We start from the raw sequence: 19,680 nt of genomic DNA on the forward strand, positions 1-19,680 counted from the left end.
ATAATTATGCAAATAAGGGATCAAAAGTGACGTTCAGTGATTGGATAGTTTTAGAAAATTGTTACAGTTACATGGTACTGGAGCTTTATATAAGCAGGCTGACTGAACCTTTCAGTTCAGTTCTGTCCTGGCCTGTGAATAAACAAGAGCTGTTTGAAGAATCGCTGTGTCGCCTGATATGTTCACCCACAACTTAACAGTTGCCATTGCCAGTGCAGATGCAATGGCTGGAACAGGGATGGGGAGGGAACCTGGATCTGCAGGGCAGCCAGCATCTTGGGGGGTGGGGCATTTTGCCCACAGCAGCAAAACAACTCTGGCAGTGTCCCTACAGGATAAGGCTGCTGGCAACTGCCTACCACCCTCCCCACAGCGCTTGGAGAAAATGGGCTCCTCAGATATGGGGGCAGGCAAGCGGCTGCAGGAGTGCTGCTCCTAGGGGAGCAGGTGTTTGGGGTGCTATCAGCACTGTGTGACCCCAGGAACCTCAAAAGCTGGAGCCAGCTTGACAGTGCATGTTCTTGAGTCAACCTATAAAAGAAGCTTTCAGTTCCCAAATCCATTTAGATGTTCTCGCTCTTATTGAATCAAGTAGCAGAGGAATAATTGGATAGTCTTTACTGCATTTTGTTCCCCTTCTCCCTGCACAAGCTGCAGCCCAATTCCCCCTGTGGTATGTATCTTAGAAATCTGCTTCTTCTTTTTTTTAAAAAAGCAATTTTCGGCTTGCAGCAATAAGAGTCAAATGTCAGCCTTGTATGCACAGTAACGGCCACAAAGTACATTCTGTGCTTTTTCAAAAGATCATTTTTCAATCCAAAGATTTTCTCTGGTTATTGATCAATGGAGAACTCTCATAAATCCCACTGGGGCAATACATAAGATGGCTGACATCCAGCAAGCTACAATTATCTATAGACAACATGAAAGAAGCACAGAATGTTGTGTTCGTTCTTCTTGTCTAATTGCTGCTGATGAAGGGGGGGGGGAAGCTAGAATGATAATTTTATGTAAGGGTCAACTGATTTTTTTGGAGACACGTGAGGCATCTTCCCAAGAGTTATGGGTAATATTGACTACATCTAGCCCATCATTGTGCCACTGTGTCGACCACAGTAAACTATGGCAAGTTCTTAAAGAAATGGGAGTGCCTGATCACCTCATCTGTCTCCTGAGAGAGTACGACAAGGCTGTATTTTGTCTCCCTGCTTATTTAATTTATATGCAGAATACATCATGCAAAAGGCTGGGCTGGATGAATCCCAAGCTGGAATTAAGATTGCCGGAAGAAATATCAACAACCTCAGATATGCAGATGACACAACCTTGATGGCAGAAAGTGAGGAGGAATTAAAGAACCTTTTAATGAGGGTGAAAGAGGAGAGCGCAAAATATGGTCTGAAGCTCAACATCAAAAAAACGAAGATCATGGCCACTGGTCCCATCACCTCCTGGCAAATAGAAGGGGAAGAAATGGAGGCAGTGAGAGATTTTACTTTCTTGGGCTCCATGATCACTGCAGATGGTGACAGCAGCCACGAAATTAAAAGACGCCTGCTTCTTGGGAGAAGGGCAATGACAGGCCTAGACAGCATCTTGAGAAGTAGAGACGTCACCTTGCCAACAAAGGTCCGTATAGTTAAAGCCATGGTTTTCCCAGTAGTGATGTATGGAAGTGAGAGCTGGACCATAAAGAAGGCTGATCGCCGAAGAACTGACGCTTTTGAATTATGGTGCTGGAGAAGACTCTTGAGAGTCCATGGACTGCAAGAAGATCAAACGCATCCATTCTTAAGGAAATCAGCCCTGAGTGCTCACTGGAAGGACAGATCGTGAAGCTGAGGCTCCAGTACTTTGGCCACCTCATGAGAAGAGAAGACTCCCTGGAGAAGACACTGATGCTGGGAAAGATGGAGGGCACAAGGAGAAGGGGGCGACAGAGGACGAGATGGTTGGATAGTGTTTTCGAGGTTACCAGCATGAGTTTGACCAAACTGCGGGAGGTAGTGGAGGACAGAGGTGCCTGGCGTGTTCTGGTCCATGGGGTCCCGAAGAGTCGGACACGACTAAACGACTAAACAACAACAACAAAAAACCCATCATTACAACCTATCATGTATTGTGAGTGAAATTTAAAAACACAGAGTTTGTTTTAACCGTCTTGTTTTGGATCCAGGGACATGGGTGCAAAATGTTCTGTCTCACTCTCAGATGGCACTTCCTGATAAATTGCTTGCATTCAACTCTGGTCACTTGAAATACTGTTGGTGGTGATTTGCGCACCTTGAGGGTGGGGGAAGTTAAGTAGCAAGTCCTTGCGTATCTGAGAACTCTTTACTGATTACTTAGGTTTTATTCCAGGGGAAAACCAGCCTGCTGGTGCTTTTCTTCTCCCTGCCAGAAAGAATCCTACTCCAGAGCTTATATTCACTCCTGTTTTCTTTTCTACTATTTCTATTAGATTGAGATCTTCAGGGGGCAAGTGATTTACTATTTTAATTTTCAAATAGTGCTTAGTAAATGTTCACACTTTTACAAATTGTTGTTCTCACAGAAAATTTATTTATATATTTATTTATAACATTTATATCCCACCTTTCCTCCAAGAAGTTCAAGGTGGCAAACATTGTTTTTTCCTCCTCCCCATTTTTATCCTCACAACCACCCTGCGAAGTAGATTATGCTGAGAGGCAGTGACTGGCCCAAGGTCACTCAGTCAGCTTGATGGTTGAGAATGGATTTGAACCCTGGTCTCCCAGGTTTTACATCACTCTGGCTCTTGTAACATTCACAAAATATTGTGAGCTCCATTTAAAGTCAAAATGGCAAAATAAATGGATCCGGGGAGGGCAGGGGAGAGGAGGCAATAATATTCCTTTCAATATTTTGGAAATAAACCTCTGAACTCTCATTGTCTGGTGACTTGTTCTTATATTCCCTTGCAACAACTTTGCAGGTTGAGGTCTGGTTGTTCATTCTGTTATCCTAGTGTTCCCTTTAGGAAATGAAAGATTCCCAGACTGTGTTTCTCAGGCCTGATCAACTTGTCACACACAGCAAAGCTGTTCAAAGTGAACTTTAAATTCACTTCCCAGTTCCGTCCCCAAACCACAACATGACACTGTCCTTTATACCTCTAGGAATTAGGAGAAGTTGTCAAACAGGCTTTATGACATATTTCATGAGTTTGTGGCTGAGTAAAGCAGCTGACTTAACCCCATGGTGACTTCAGAAGGATTTTCTATATCTGATATTTATGATTAGTGCCATTTAATCTGGAGCTGCTGAATAAGTAGCATTTCACAAAATATGCAAACTTTCATTCGCTTTAATATGGTCCTTCTGAAATTATCTTAATGTTTCTGCAGTGAAGAAAGGATTGGATAAAGTCAGCTGAGGAACTGTACATACTACAAACAAAATAATCCCTGCTAGGATACTACACATATCTTTTTTTAACAAGTAGTATTTCGGTCCCAGCTCCTGCCCACCTAGCAGTTCAAAAGCACCCTTAAGTGCAAGTAGATAAATAGGTACCGCTTTATAGCGGGAAGGTAAACGGCATTTCCGTGTGCTGCGCTGGTGCCGGCTCGCCAGAGCAGCTTCGTCACGCTGGCCACGTGACCCGGAAGTGTCTCCGGACAGCGCTGGCCCCCGGCCTCTTAAGTGAGATGGGCGCACAACCCTAGAGTTGGACACGACTGGCCCGAACGGGCAGGGGTACCTTTACCTTTATTTAAATAGGCATCCACAGGAAAATGAATTTTACCTACATAGCATTGCTGAGCTTCTGTGTTTTAACTTCATGCATCACAATTCTCAGCAGTTACAATTCTTCATCAAACAAACCCCACAGCAGTTGTAAGTAAATCCATTCATATTTGAGAATCTATTTCATTTGCAAACAGATTGACTATATTGTTGAGATTATAGAGTTCTACAAATGTTGCAGAATTTGAAGGGAATATATTCTGATCCACTGCAAGGCACAAAGTATATTATTTATTTACCGGATGCCTTCATCTTCCCCAGATGCAACAAAACATGACTCTCCCATATCAGTCTCCACGGCCACAGCAGGTGCTGTAACAGTTTGACTTCACCCCCCAAAACAGACATCACTGTGAAATAGTCTCTCTCAGACCCATTCTCACAAGTCAGCTCAGGAGAACACCATGGTCTACGACAGTGTGGTCCAATGCATGGTCTGAGGGCCTTTTTTGGCAGCCCACGGAAACATTTGATACCCCCCCCCAGCACTTGGGCTGCCTCCCCAGAGCCCACCTCCTTGCTTACACAGCTTTGGGAAGGCAGCACAAAGGTTGGAGGGGGCATCAAATTTTGTCCTGGCTCCCCCCACCCTGCCAGACAACAAGGCAGGGGGCGGCCAACAGGATCTGTACTGAAGTTCTCTTGTGGCCCACGTGGTTTGAGAGGTTGGACCATCCTGGTCTATGGTATCCAAAGCCACCAACAACAGGGTTGCACTCCCCATGTCCTTCTCCCGGTGAAGGTGTCCAAGGCCTATTCAGACCCATAGCCATGTTTGTAGGCAAACCCAATTTTGTTAACTAGACATAAATCTTTAAATATGACCTGATCAATATGCAAACTCATTCCAGGCTTCTCATAAACTCTGTTCATCATACTGAAAAATCAGTTGCTGAAAGATCTGATTCATTAACACTATTGTTTAAAATTCAAATGAGATATGTTGCTTTATTTACCCAATTTAAAGAACCAAAATTCATCCATCAGCTAGGCTCAAAACCTTAATTAAATTGCCAAAACTCAACTTTGTTCAGTCATATGTTCATCAATCAAATAAATAAATGGTCAGTGATTACATTTAGTTAATTAAGTCCATTTAGCTTAAGAGCTTCTCGAGCAAAACACAACGCCTTTAAACACTTGGTGCCGATAAGACAACTCTGTGCTTTAAATGGTTGTGTGTGCATTTTCATTAAGCAAAAAGCCAAACAATAATTTTAAAAAAGAAAGAAGCTGACGGGGAGCTGTGGTTCCTTAGTCTAAGAGCAGGGTCTCCAGCCCTTATCTTTTTATCATTTTTATTGGTTTTTTATTTTATTTTAACAATATCTGTAATCATTACATTACATTCAAATTTCAATTTCCCCCTTTCCGGCTGACTTCCCTCAACTTCCATCCCTGGTTTATTCCATCTCATATTACATTCTGCTGTTTATATATACTTCTATACTGTCATACTATTAGGCTTCTTGTTTTTTATAAATAAAATTGCAAATGTTTATTTAAATCCTGCCAATGACTCTAATTTTTGTTGTTGTTGTTGCAAATATGATGTAAAAGGTTCCCATTCTTTTTCAAAGTCACTATTGTCTTTTTTAGGCAGTTTATCTGTTAACTTTGCCAACTCTGCATAGTTCATCAGCTTCTCTTGCCACTGTTCCTTTGATGGTATTTCTCCAGTCTTCCAGTTCTGTGCTATCAGAATTCTTGCCGCTGTCGTTGCACACATAAATAATGTCCGTTTTTCTTTCGGCAGTTGCCCTTATCTTTACTCTTTATCCTGGGCTGCAAGCACCACCACCCCAAGTCTTTTTTTCCTACTTTTCCCAGGACAAACACAATTCCCTTTGTAGGAGTAGATGAAGACAGGGCTTTTTTATGTTCAGCCACAGATCTCATCCAGTCCTTACAGTTCAGCAGAATTTGTGGCACTTACATAATTTATAGCACAAAAGTTAAAGCACTTTGACTGCCATGCCCATGTATAGCTTAAGTAAAAATATTTTGGCCCACCTTGAGTGGCAGTGTTGCAAAATGGTGCTGGTGGCAGGTTCTGGCAAGATCTTCCCCGGTGACAGAGGCCGTGGGGCAGGCTAGTTGACACCTTGGAGGTTTCTGCCACCCAAGGCAGCTGCTTCACCCCACCTCATGGGTGGGTCAGCTCTGTTCTGGCCTCTTGAGAGCAGCAGTACTTCAACATAATATACTAAATTCTGTCAGAATCTTGTAATAAGATTACTTTAGCTGTTCTGGTTTACCGTTTACGGTGTGCTCTGAAGTAATGAAAAAGACTGGCATTGTGGTGGAACTTATGATCACCATACCACGTATTATGAATACATTTAATACATTCTTTTTGTGCATTATGCAGAACACTAGAGTTTGTTCACAAATCCTAGAGATGAAACTTTGAATAATTACAGTGTAATTCTATACCTGCTGTCAGGGAACTGCCATCGCAGCCAGGAGTGGAGGAAGGGCTCCCAAGCGATGCCGGAGAAGGTCCCAGCAGGAAAGGGGGGGACTCAGCGACCGGGGAAGGGAATCAGCGTTACACCAGGGAGAAAGGCGGGCAGAGGCGGGCTTCGGAGAGATGGCTCCAGGACTCTTCAGCAGAGACCAGCGGGGAGAGCACAGGTCCTCCGCTGCCCACACCCACCCTGCGCAGAAGACTTCCGCGCAGGGAGGCTAGGCGGAGACTATCCGTCAAGGAACTTTTATGTTGGAAGAAGTTCAGGAAACGCCCACTGACGGATTCTGCCAGTGACTGAGACAGACGCGAAATCAGGACTGTCCAGCCAGGGGAAGGTTTATCCAGGCAACCTCGCCGAGAGTGGCGGCAACTTACACACGAGCAACCCCCAGTTCCCATTACACCTGCCTACTCAAAAGTCCTGTTGAGCTGCTCCCAGATGAATAGCTTAACCCAGCTTGACCTGTTCTATAAGGTGTAATTGTTCATGAGACTGACTATATACCGGTAGTTCTTCAATAACTTTAACTATCTGACCCTGCAATGTAGTTAGAAAGGATGCTGGGTGGTGCAAGACTACTTCTAGATAGAAAATAAGGAAGGGGAGCTCTGGACCAATCTGACACACTCTGGACCAATCTGGAGCTGGCTGGGCGCAATTTGGTCTGAAAACAGCTAATTTGGTTTAGAATTCAAGATTTGTCTGAAGCAGTTGCACAGCGCTAGTTAATATGGAAAGGACTGAGCTGCATATTTCTGCATTCATGCTCCAAGCTAGAACATCACTCAGCTGGTGGTACTGGGTCTGGTGAAAATTTAAATTTTTTTAGAAGACTGGGTGATATGAACACTGCTAAGATTTTTACCATTGCTCATCTAGCTGGTTGTACGATAACTGATTCAACTGTTTCAGGCTTCAAAGTACCGTATTTTTTGCTCTATAGGACGCACTTTTTCCCCTTCAAAAATGAAGGGGAAATGTGTGTGCGTCCTATGGAGCGAAGACGCCATAGCCCCGCGACCCTCTCCCGGCTGGAGAGGTGACGCGCGGCTATGGCAGGAGCCTCCATAGCCGTGCGTCGCCTCTCCAGCCGGGAGAGTGCGCGCGGGGCTAAGGCAGCCCCCCGCGACCCTCTCCCGGCTGGAGAGGCGACGCGCGGCTATGGCAGGAGCCTCCATAGCCGCGCGTCGCCTCTCCAGCCGGGAGAGCGAGCGCGGGGCTAAGGCCCCCGCGACCCTCTCCCAGCTGGAGAAGTGACGCGTGACTATGGCAGCAGCCTCTCCGCTGCGCCTTTCCACTGCTCCCTGACCTGCTATTTGGGGCTGGTGGTGGGCTTCCCCCCGCCAGCCCCAAAGAGCAGGTCGAAAGGAACCTGAAGCCTGGAGAGCGAGAGGGGTCGGTGTGCACCAACCCCTCTCGCTCTCCAGGCTTCCAAGGTAGCCATCTGAACGCACCTTAAACGGCACCTTGTTTTAGAGCGGGAAAACAAGAGGGGGAAAATTCTCCCCCTCTCTGCGCAGCGCCTCCTGCCACTTCGCTGAAGGGGCGCTGGGCAGAGAGCGGAAGAATTTTTTTCCCTTGTTCTCCCCCCTCTAAAACAAGGTGCGTCCTATTGTCCGGTGCGTCCTATGGTGCGAAAAATACGGGTAATTATCTATTTCCCCCGTTAAAGCTTCACAAGGCCTTTGGTCATGGATAACCCAGGTTGTAACTCACGTGTTTTACCTAGAAAACCAACAAACCTTGGTTTTATGGACACAGAACTTAATGTCAGTACAGCAGACTAACCTGTAAGTCTTTCCAAGGCATCAAATCCATGCTTTAGTGCAATAATATCAAGGAAAGAAACAGTCCCATCCTCAAACCTACATGGATTGAAAAAATAAATAAATCACATTGCAATCAACTTTTGTTGCTTATTCATTTACACACTATAAAAATCAAAAGTTATTTAGCAAAAATTCATAAACCTTAGGAAGATATTGACCTAGCTATAACAATGCAGAGAATGGCTCTTTCTCACAAGAGCTGCAGTGGCACCATTTCAACTGGGGGGAGAGAGAGAGCTTTCTGTAGCGCGCTCTACGTGGGGCTGCCTTTGAACAGTGCTCTGAAACGTCAGCTGGCTCAAGAGCTGCAGCCAGACTGCTGCCTGGGACTGGTTATAGGGAGCAGATGATGACTCCCTTGCTACAACAGATCACTGGCTACCTGTCTGTTTCTGGGGAAACCTGAAAGTGTTGGTTATTACTTATAAAGGCCCACATGGCTTAGGCCCAAGCTATCTGAAAGACCATGTTCCTTCAAATGAACCTACCTGGGTTTTGAGATCTTCAGGGGAGGCCCTTCTCACAGGGACATGGGAAAGGGCCTTCCCAGTGGCTGCTCCTAGAATCTGGAACTCCCTCCCAAGAGAAGCCAGACTGGCTCCCTCCTTTTTATCCTTCCGCTGGCAGGTCCTTCTTTGGGGAATTGACTGCTTTTAATGAAAGGGCTGGTGCCATGCTCCTTTAAGGGAATTATTGGTCTGTTTTAAAGTTTAAACAGGCTTTATAGTTTTAATTTATAGTTCCATAGTTTTAATTTGATGAATGTTTAATTGTTCTTTAATGATATTTTTCTCTGTTTTTAGCCATTCTTGTTTGTATGTAAACTGCCTTGAGTCTCGATCAGGGAAAACATGGGAATATATATATATTCAGTATTAAATTACAAGAAAGGGATTTGCTTGACTTTTCAGGTATTTCATGGAGCGTATCCAAATATGTATAGCAACCAAAGAAGACATCACCATAGCCAAAGTGAATTTGGTAGAACTGCCATTTGTTCTCATCTAATAAATCTTAAATCAGTCTTGACTCTTAACTATGAGAAGGAAATTCAAAGTGGCTCCATGTATCTGCAACCCCAAGATGGGAATTTGACACCCTGACTTCCAGCGTTTCCCAGGCGGGGTTCAAAAGTTCAAGCAGCACACCCCTGGCTTTCTTGTACTGTACGATTATTCTTCCTCAAGGACTATCTGATGAATCTCTCCTGTAACACGTCACCACAAGGGAGAGCTCAACCAATGTCTTTTCTCTGCAGGGACTTATTTTGAAATGGTTACCTTAATCCCCCCTGTAGTATTTGAACAAGGTCTTATTGGGACTAAGAAACTGTATTAATTAAAACTCAGATATTTAACATATTAATCTCTCTAGAGAGACCAATCCCAGGTTTAAAGAACCCATAATAAACCTTACTTGCATTGGTAGGTTTGAAGGAAGATAATTAGAACAGACTGTCAAAATACTTCAATTAAGTCTCCAACAGTAATTATTGGGCAGACCAATCCCCAAAGTGCTTGACTTAGCATGAGCCCACTAAGAAACAAGATTTGCAGGGCACTGGGGGAGAAAAAGAAAATGATCACTGATGCCAGAGAAGCGGGGGGGGGGGGGTTTCTTGATACAAACTACAAGTTGGTATACATTGCATCAACTTGTAATTCAGCACATGCACAAAAAAACTCATTTGCAATTTATCATCTTGCAGTACAGACATCTTACACAAGGGAGAAAACACAAACCTGTGCTCCAAATCTGCTGGCTAGGGGGCTATAGAAAAGTAGTTCAGTCTTACTTAGGACTGTGGGTGGTATAATTTGCTCTTCTCTCTCTCTCTCTTTAAAAGAAAAGCGAGATGTGTTAGTGTCTGCCTTTTCCAAGTGTGAGACACTGGCAAGTAGTTGCAAAGATGTTAACAGCAAAAGAGACTCGGCTAAATCATGTTTGATGTGTTTTTCATTTGCATGTATTTTGTGGAGACATTTATTTCGCCCACCCCACAATACAGGTGACTCCCCACTTACACAGGGGTTATGTTCTGGGCCCTCCCCACATGTTAAATCACATAAAGTGGGGAGCATTCTCTAAACATCCTTTAAACGCCCTCTCTGCCACTCTTACGCCAATCCATACCAAAAATACTGTATCCAAAAATAATTGAAGCTCTGGGGCCAACAGGAAGCTGGAGGATGCGCAGGAAAGAGGCTGCTGCTGCTGCTGTGCTATCCCGCACGCCAGCTGCTAGGCGGGGAGGCATGAGCAGCTTAAACAACAACAAAAACCAATCCTTTTGGGGTAGGAAAAATGAAGAGAGGGAGGAGAGTCTCAAACACTGATGGATTGGAGGAGGAAATGAACCAGGCATCTCCAAGGCAGAGAGGGAGAGAGAGAATGTGGGGTACGTGGTAATACTGTGCATAGCATCTGTGGGGGGGGGGATATGTCATCTCTGCACCAAACAACCCTCAAGGGAATCCTCTGCTGTAAATCTCCACATAGGCTCTAAAAGCATCCCCTCCATCACCCAGGAGATGACACTCTTCTTTGCCAAATCTGAGACCACTTGCCAAAACCAAGGGATTCCCTGATGCTTACATACACAGAACTGCGAATTACTGGCAGAACTTCAGTCAGAGGAAGCCTAAAAATATGTCCTGTATAACAAGTGTGCAAAGCAGAATTTTATGAAAAAATCCTGCTATTTTAAAATTTAATATTCTATTTTAAGTGACATGGGGAGAGGGGAGGCAGGCAGGGGAATAAGAGAAGTAGCACCAAACACCTCTAGCAAGAGATAAAAAATGAACTCAGAGGGTCTTTGGATGAGACACAATTATGTCATACCCACACCCTGATCATGACAGGCACCGTTTTCACCTGCTCTGCTGTTCTAACTGCCAGAGATGCATTTATGTCACTCTAGCATTGCACTGACTAATACCTCTTGTGAACCCATTTGCAAGTTTGAATTTCAGCAACACAGAGATTTAACCCTGGGTTGGGGAATTTTAATATCACTTTTCCTTTGGAAGCAGAGTCACCAGAATCCTCCATACTGGGCTAAAAGTAGATTAGCTACCAAGGCTTCAATAAACCCTGTTCCTTGCTGGAGAATTATATAATATATATTTTTTAATCCTGCCTTTCCACTCAACAGATACACAACATGGCTTACTACCATAAGGTTTATAGTAAGTTCCCTTTGTAACTAACCATATTAAAACCCCATTATTTCTACAATTAACACAACAAAGGGAAAGCTCCGAGGCAGAAATATTTACTCTCCCAATGTATGAGCTAGGTTCAGGGGCTCTGTGAAGCAGAGTGTTTAATGCACAAGGTTTCACTGCCACAAAGTACCGGTACTTGCCCTGATTAGATGGCCACCACAGCACTTGAGATGGGAAAGAAAAGAGCAGGGGTCAATCAGAAGATCACAATGTTGACATATAGCAATAACATACTGGTACTGAACCTCTGGCCCAGAATCCAAATGTGGCCCTCCAGTCCTCTGCACCTGGCCCCTGGGATTCTTCCCAAGCAATGCCTCTGCCCTGGTCACACCCCTCACTGGCTCAAGACCCTTCCCGAGTGCTTTGGCCTTGCTGGAAATGTCATGGAAATGGGACAAGCCCCCTTGTTTCCTTGAATACACGGCAGAATTGTAGCCTAGTGCACACAGGCAAGAGTTGTGTATGTTGCTTGACTCACTTTTGCCTCTGGCCCTGCCAGGGGCACCGACTCGCCCCCCACGTTGAGGGGGCCCGGTATCACATGTCGTCATATGCATGACCTCATGCGCCCCTCTGTGCGTCCCGCCCCCACCCAGTGCATGAGTGCTCACCTGGTGGTGGCAGTGGGTGGGCTACACAGCTCTTCACCCCCCACATACCCCGCCCCCCGCACAAGCTCTCACCTGGCAACAGCAGGGTGTGGGGTGTGTGGAGGGCGATCTTCACCCTCTGTGCATCCCACACCCGCCTGGCAGCAGCAGGCTACACAAGATAGTGGCCCCCTCAATAGTGAGGGGGCTCAGCCCCCTACCCACAAACAATGAGGGGGCTGAAGCCCTTTCCACACCCTGTGGTTGGCGCCACTGGCCCTGCCCAACACTGGCAAGCGGCCTATGAGCCAATGAGCCCTTGGGCTGGAAACGTTTCTCTACCTCAGTAATGAAAAACAGGCACTCACTCTAATGTGCCCCAGGTCACACAGGGCTTCAAAGGTAAATATCAGAACCTTAAAGCTAACTTGGAAACAAACTAGCTCTGCCATATGGGATTAAATATTTTATCTATACTTCTTGCCTGTCCTTTCCTGACTACTTCCAAGGCTCAGCACTGGCAGCTGGATGACACAAAACACACACAGACAATCTTGCATTCAATGCAGTAAAATTTGTAAAGGAAATATTTGAAACTGTTCCAAATATTTTCCTATCTTAACCTCAGCCTGTTAGGATTTTTCAGGTCATGCCTTGATTTACTACCTAAGTTTATGAAAGTATGTTTTCCCCTGTACATATTAATGTTTGCCTTTATAGCTTGCAATTACTAGGCAAAATCCCAGCTGTGATTACATTTCAGTTATAATTAATGACAACTGAGTCAAAGTTATTATGATGCTATTTGTCATACTGCCTGAAATGTAATTTGGAACATAATACTAAGACCCACTTCTGTGTGACAGTTACTCAGCAACTAAGTCTTCTTAAGATGTCCTGCTGAACATCTTGAAAGCTAACTATATGCAGATTATTTCACAGAAAAACAGCTTCAGGCTAAAAACACAGGGAGAAGTTTCCAAAACCCAGTAGAAAGTGCTTGAATCGATGTCATTGTTTAGTGAAATATGATAATTAACTAATTTAGGCATGCAGAGAAAGCAAAAGGATGAAATGGAAAAAAGTTACTGAATTGTTCCAACTAGATGTGAAGGGAGGTAGCACTTTCCAGAGTACAGCAAATTAAAATGAACTTCATTTTCTCCTTCCCTCTTTCCACATTAGCACAGAGTCTGCTTTAGCATTCCTCTTTTGGGTTGGGGTAATCCCTGGGAGTGTCCGATCAAGTTTACTGTCCTGACACTGAATCAAGCTTAAGCATCACTCGATTACTGAATCCAACTTCTTAACTAGCAATTGAATTTATGAACTTCAGCACAGCTCTATGGGGCCATCAATTAGCCTTGGGAGAATTGCGAGGGTTACTCCTCTTATATCGGCTCAAGGGCTGCCCTGAGGGAAGTCGGAAGGAAAAAAAGTCTATGACAGTAAATTCCGTCAATCTGCCTGAGAAAATCTGCATTTGTTTGTTTTAGTATATAAAAATTGGGTAGTTTGGCAGAAGATTGTATGTAAATGCAATAAATAAATGCATAACATCTTGTGACATTGGTACATTTGCCCATAGAAATACAGTGAACTTTAAGGGCTGAAAGCAATGGCGTGCAGTCCATCAACTAGTGGGACTAGCCTAGCCCCCTTAATGCTCCCAGCAGCACCTTTCTGTGTACCTGCTTAGCCAGTGTCTCCAGCCTGTGTGTGTGTGTGTGTGTGTGTGTGTGTTTGCGTGGGCATAGCCAGGAGTGCAGGAAGCCCCAAAATCAATAAAAATCTATAAAAATACATAGCTGAGGTTCTGCCCTCCCCCCCCAACAAAAGGCCTGTCCCCCTAACAAAAATCCTGGCTACGCCCATGTGTGCATGTGCATCTCTGTGTTTGTCTGTCTCTCTGATTACCTCCGCAAAGGCTGCAAAACTGCATGACCCTGCACTGCAATACACATGCATGAGCAGGAAGGGGCTGCTTGAAGCAGAACTGCAGCCCCTTCCCCTTCATTTTAAAGGAAGAGCAGTCGGAAAGCCTATGGGGTGGGAGTGGAAAACAAGAGCCCTGAAACCTTCATATCTCACTTCCTCACCTTCAGCCTCCGTGTTTGTGTGTGTCTTTTGAAAGCATGGTGTTTTAATAAAAGAACCACCTAGCCCAGGGGAAGGCAACCTAAGGCCCAGGGGCTGGATGCGGCCCAATTGCCTTCTCAGTCCGGCCCACAGACGGTCTGGGAATCAGTGTGTTTTTACATGAGTAGAATGTATGCTTTTATTTAAAATGCATCTCTGGGTTATTTGTGGGGCATAGGAATTCGTTCATTATTTTTTTTCAAAATACAGTCCGGCCCCCCACAAGGTCTGAGGGACACTGCAAAAGTTTGCTGACCCCTGACCTAGCCCCAATCTGCCAGAACCTGAAAGAACAGCAGCAACATTCAACAGCTAACAACACAATCAGAGAAAGGGAGATGATGAAGAAAGCAGGGTTGTTTAAAATGTTTTTTTTAGTGGGAGGGTGGAATCCACCTTCCGCCTGGGGTTGTCTTTTTGAAAAAAACAAAGCAAAGCCATTTTTCTTTTTCTTTTTGCAAGGTGCTAGGAAGGGGCAGACTGACCAGCTGGGAATGGACTTCCTTGGGAGACTGAAGGTTTTTAGGCATCTGCCAGGGATGCTTGAGTGGAGATTCCTTGGGGTCCTCAACTCTACAACCCTAACTGTTCCCCCATGAAAAATTCCACCGGACGCCACTGGCTGAAAGGGGATTTCAGCAACAGCTCTTTCCCCTCTGCCTCATAAAGCCAAAGATTTCACATTCTAAGGAGACACAGATAATGCAGGAAGGCAGCTATTAGCATCACAAGATACTCCTCCAGCCATTTCACCTCATATCCAAAGTAAGGGAAGCAATATTTTAAGTGGGCAGAGGGAGGGAAACAAGAATAGTCCAGAAATGTCCTGAGTAGCAATATATTCTTCAAACAGGCTTTTCATACCTACTAGAAGGGGGAAATTGCATTGCTTCAGTTTCCTAATCAAAAATGCCTGTGTTGGAATTAGTCTTGTTCCTGAGAACTCTGCAGCATAATAAAAAAAGTTTCTCCAGTGGTTTTCGGCCCAATTTTCATTGTAAATGGATTTAAGGCAAGCTGCTGAAGTGATTTATTTTACCAACATATTCTGCTGTCATACTAAGATAAACATATAAACTCTTTCCTTGTTACAAGATTTTAGAACACAGCCTTCCTTGTTACTTCTTGCCTCCACATCTTTTTAGAATGTAATTTATTAAATGTGCTGTAATAGCTCCCAAATACATTTCAATTCCTGCCCTGTGAATGGAGGTCTTGATTCAAAACCATTAAAAACTAAATTCCTTGTATCATTTTTTTTCCATCTGGGGAAGATTCATTTGAAAAAAAGGAGCATAACATACCTCACACCACATGAATTTAAAAATTTAGTTGCTTTGGTGGAAACACTGCCACTGTTGGTAAGAAAAACAATCCAAATGTTGCCCAGTAAACAATTAATTAATAAACAATGTATCTGCAAATAAAAGTAACAATCCATCACTCTGATTCAGAGTCTCGAAAGTTCTCAAAGGAGCTCCTCTGTATCCTCTGCCACAATCATTTCAATGCAGAGAATGGGCGATGGAATGCACACATCAATTCATTTCCTGAGCGTCCTGTATCATTTTGGGGGCCATAATCCACAGCCAAATGTAAGTGCTTACATTAGGAAGCATTCCGGGTTAGATTATCCAACAATAAAAAAAATTAACATATATTTTAAGAGCTCTTCCAGTTTCCACACATTTATCCAGTAAACACGTAGAACCATCCCAGACATAGTCTCAGGTTCTAAACAATGTACCAATTCCTAAACATAGGAGTGCACATATTTACAAAAGCGTATATGTGCCAAAGAGGCAAAGTACTGGAGGTTTATGGTGTGGAAACTAGGGTGCACAGCACTCACGTGTCATGAACCATGTCATGAACCAAAGGATCCTCAAGTCCTTGTCTGACATGTAATTTCTTATCTTACACTAAGCATATATTGAACATTTACTCAGAACGTCCTGTGTTACAACTCTAGGTCACTCTGACACCATAATCTAAAAGCCCTTGCTTACAACATTCACAGGGGACAATGCCAAGCTGAAGACTGTTGGGCAAACAGTTCTGGGAGAGAAAAAATATATCTATTAACATTCTCTGCATAATATTTGTAACTGCCACACACTGGTGACAAATGTGGCACAAGTAGCAATGCTGACAATGCATTAGGTCACATGTGTAAGGCACCAGCCTTGTGAGGCAATCTCTCAGTCTACTCCATTTTACTGTCAGAGAGAACAATGTACCATGCTCCATAGTCATGTGTATTTCAAGAAATTGTGCTCAGGAACTTAATTTCTTCTCTTAAGAACATCACAGTTCTTCAGATAGTTAACAAGGACCACAAATAATCTTACGCACAGGGGCATTCTGTTTGATGGTGTCTTCAATAATGATTGAATGAATCCTGGTATTTTCCCCAGAAAATGATGGGAAATAAAGTGCATATGTTAAATTCTCCATGTGTGAGAATACAATTTGAAAAGGCAAAAAACCCCAGTGCTCACAGACCCAAAACTCACTGTTCATGGATTCACAGATTCTACAACTCATTCCTGATTTGTATGCCTATGTGTTTTGCATTTTATGCCCTGGCACCCTATTCAAATGCTATGGCTTTATATGCATGTCTCAAAGAATATGCACATCCGGTGGGTGGGGTGGGATGAGTCTGTCTTGCTCTCCCACCAGGAGGGCATTATAAAAAACAATTCCCCTTTTAAGCAGCCTATTTGGCTTAAAGAGGTGTAACCACTATTTCAATAAACACAATGGAGAATTATTCTAACACAGAATACTCTAAAACCCAAACTAAATATGGAGCGCAATAACCGTGCCCCCTCTTCCTACCCTGCCAGAAATCATAGAATCACAGAATTGCAAAATTGGAAGGGACCTTGACAGTCATCTGGTCCAACCCCTGCAACTAAATCATACATGACAGATGACCATTAAATCTCTGCTTAAAAACCTCCAAGGAAAGAGAGTCCACCACTTTACAGGGGATCCGTTCCACTGTTGAACAGCTCTTACTGTCAGAAAGCTCTTTCTGATGTTTAGTCGGAATCTCCTTTCTTGTAACTTGAATCCACTGGTACAGGTCCTACCCTCCACAGCAGGCGAAAACAAACTTGCTCTACCTGCCATGTATCAGCTCTTCCGATATGTTAAGACATTCCTGTTTAGAAGGTTCTTTTTAACAGCTAGAAGGCCTCCCTAGGGAAAGTTTAAAAAGTCAGGGACCCCCAAAAGAAAAGGCCCTGAATCTCATTGTCCCTTTCCATACATCCTCCCTAAGAGCAGGTAACTAGGTTATATTTTGGATGGGCTTTGGAATTCATAAGCAATCCTGGCTGTAAGTTCTGCGCTGCCTTCTGTGTACAAAGAAGTATTGAACTCAATGGAACCGAGCATGAATATCTAAGCCAGGCTTCCTCAACCTCGGCCCTCCAGATGTTTTGAGACTACAATTCCCATCATCCCTGACCACTGGTCCTGCTAGCTAGGGATCATGAGAGTTGCAGGCCAAAAACATCTGGAGGGCCAAGGTTGAGGAAGCCTGATGTAAGCACAGGATTGCAGCGTTTGTCTGAACGTCACCAATACTGGCTTTCGTAGTAGAACAAGGGTTTATAATTAACTAAGATTATCCAGTTGACCTAATTATTCAAACACAGGACTGAGGGGCACACTGACACATCAATATATTGTACAAACAATCAGAAAAAGGTCGTGATGGTACTAAGGGTGGGCGGGAGGGCGGGGAGAACAGTTGGCTGCCCTTTGTACTGACAAAACAGGGAAGCCCCAAATACTGAATTTCACAGAGATCAACAGGAATCATCTTGTGAAGGCGAGCAATACTGCTGTGTCTCTGCAAAAACTTTCAAATGCAAAGGCACAGAATAATTAACAAACCCTAGAGGAGATTGAATGGAAAGAGGTACTTCCAGATCTGTGACACTCACAGAGGCACATCAGATGCCTCCTCATTTTCAACCAGGGCTTGTCCACACTTCCGTTTGGCCCAGTACTTTCCCCTGGGAAAACCTGCAGTTTAGCACTGAATTGGAACAAATGGCAATCAGGTTTTCCACAGATTGCTGCTTGTTCCGATTTAGTGCTAAAGAGCAGGTTTTCTAAGGGCAAGTGGCCGGGCAAAGGCAACACCACTTGGACCTGTGCCTAGAAAGCATGGGACAAGCAGAAATAAATTGAATAAATAAGTGGACAAGCCCCTAGTTAATTTATTGCAGCACAAATGCCTGTGACCCAAGCAGGCCTAACATCCTTTCACCTCTTTATTTCTGGATCCCAAAAAACACATTTCTATATACCGTATTTTTCGCCCTATAGGACGCACTTTTTCCCCTCCAAAAATGAAGGGGAAATGTGTGTGCGTCCTATGGGGCGAATGCAGGCTTTCGTTGAAGCCTGGAGAGCGAGAGGGGTCGGTGCGCAACGACCCCTCTCGCTCTCCAGGCTTCGCGGACCTCTCCGCAAGCAGCGGGAGCGCTCCCGCTGATTGCGGAGAGTTGCCTGCAAGCCGAAGCCTACGCGTGCTGAGATCAGCGCGCCCAGGCTTCGCGGACCTCTCAGCAAGCAGCGGGAGCCAGCGCTGGGCTCCCACGGCTTGCAGAGAGCTGCCTGTTTGGGGGCTGGGGTCGGGGGAAGCTCCACGCCTGGGGAGGGAAATAATTTCCCCCCCTTTATTTCCCCCCCAAAAAAAACTAGGTGCACCTTATGGGACGGTGCGTCCTATAGGGCAAAAAATACGGTAATTCAAGCTCCCATTTCTGGAGGTAGTTTTATGGCACTTACAACTCTTACATAGGATGAATACCCATATTTTCAAGCAATGAAAAGCAGATCTGATAAGATGATTGGCACCAAAACATGGTCATTTTGCCTCTCGTTAGGAATAATAATGCTGCAACAAAATGAGAAGCACACTTACTCTCAACAAAACATACTTAAAGAAGCAAAATGATCAGCCTCCTAGACTGATGGCACAGAAAACAACCAGGAATGAACACCTCAATCAATAAGTGTGTTTACTTTATATCCTTCCTTTCATCCAAGGAATCCAGAGCAATATTGAAAGACTGCTTGTTTTATCCCTACAGTATGAGGTAGGAAGGTTCTACAGAACAGGTTATGCAACTGGTAGTATCAGATGTCTGTGCCCCCTCTGACCTTTACGTCTGTAACTATACCATCCACTGCAGTCCAGACAGACCCTTCTACCAAGAAGGCATCAACCACCAAACAGTAGTTGATGCCATCAGACTCCCCTGTACAATATTATGCTAGTATGCTATACACCTGAAATACCACAAGAGCAAAACCTTATTCACTAAAAAAAGCTACTGTGTATATTCCCTGACCTTTTCCTCTTATGGAAAAATGCACTACAGCTACCTTAATACGGTGTTTCCCACAGTTTGGCAAAACCACCTCCCATCTGCCTTTCTAGAACCTTTTTCCAATTATTTGGGGCAGAGGCAGGAGGAAAGTATTTCAGGTGAGAGGGTACTTAGTGAATTTACAGTTTCAAATATTCCAGGAAATGATGTTATGTGATGACACAGCGCTGTTGACAGGGATTGGGGAGGGGTACAGCCTGTCCCATATTCTATGACCCCATCCT

General features: G+C 44.3%; 2 protein-coding genes across 3 annotated transcripts in view; both read right to left on the reverse strand.

Moving 5' to 3' along the window:
• Positions 1-19,680, reverse strand: part of PTPN3 (protein tyrosine phosphatase non-receptor type 3) — a 261,139-nt gene that overhangs the window by 149,103 nt on the left and 92,356 nt on the right. The window lies entirely within an intron of this gene.
• The window catches only part of MOCOS (molybdenum cofactor sulfurase), a 96,467-nt gene that overhangs the window by 49,835 nt on the left and 26,952 nt on the right, over positions 1-19,680 (reverse strand). For both annotated transcript variants that reach the window (XM_053362371.1, XM_053362370.1), the window contains exon 5: positions 8,034-8,110. In XM_053362371.1, the coding sequence (XP_053218346.1) occupies positions 8,034-8,110 (77 nt within the window). The remainder of the gene's footprint in view (positions 1-8,033; positions 8,111-19,680) is intronic.

Source organism: Podarcis raffonei, chromosome 13 (assembly GCF_027172205.1).
Source record: "Podarcis raffonei isolate rPodRaf1 chromosome 13, rPodRaf1.pri, whole genome shotgun sequence".
Lineage (NCBI taxonomy): Eukaryota > Metazoa > Chordata > Lepidosauria > Squamata > Lacertidae > Podarcis > Podarcis raffonei.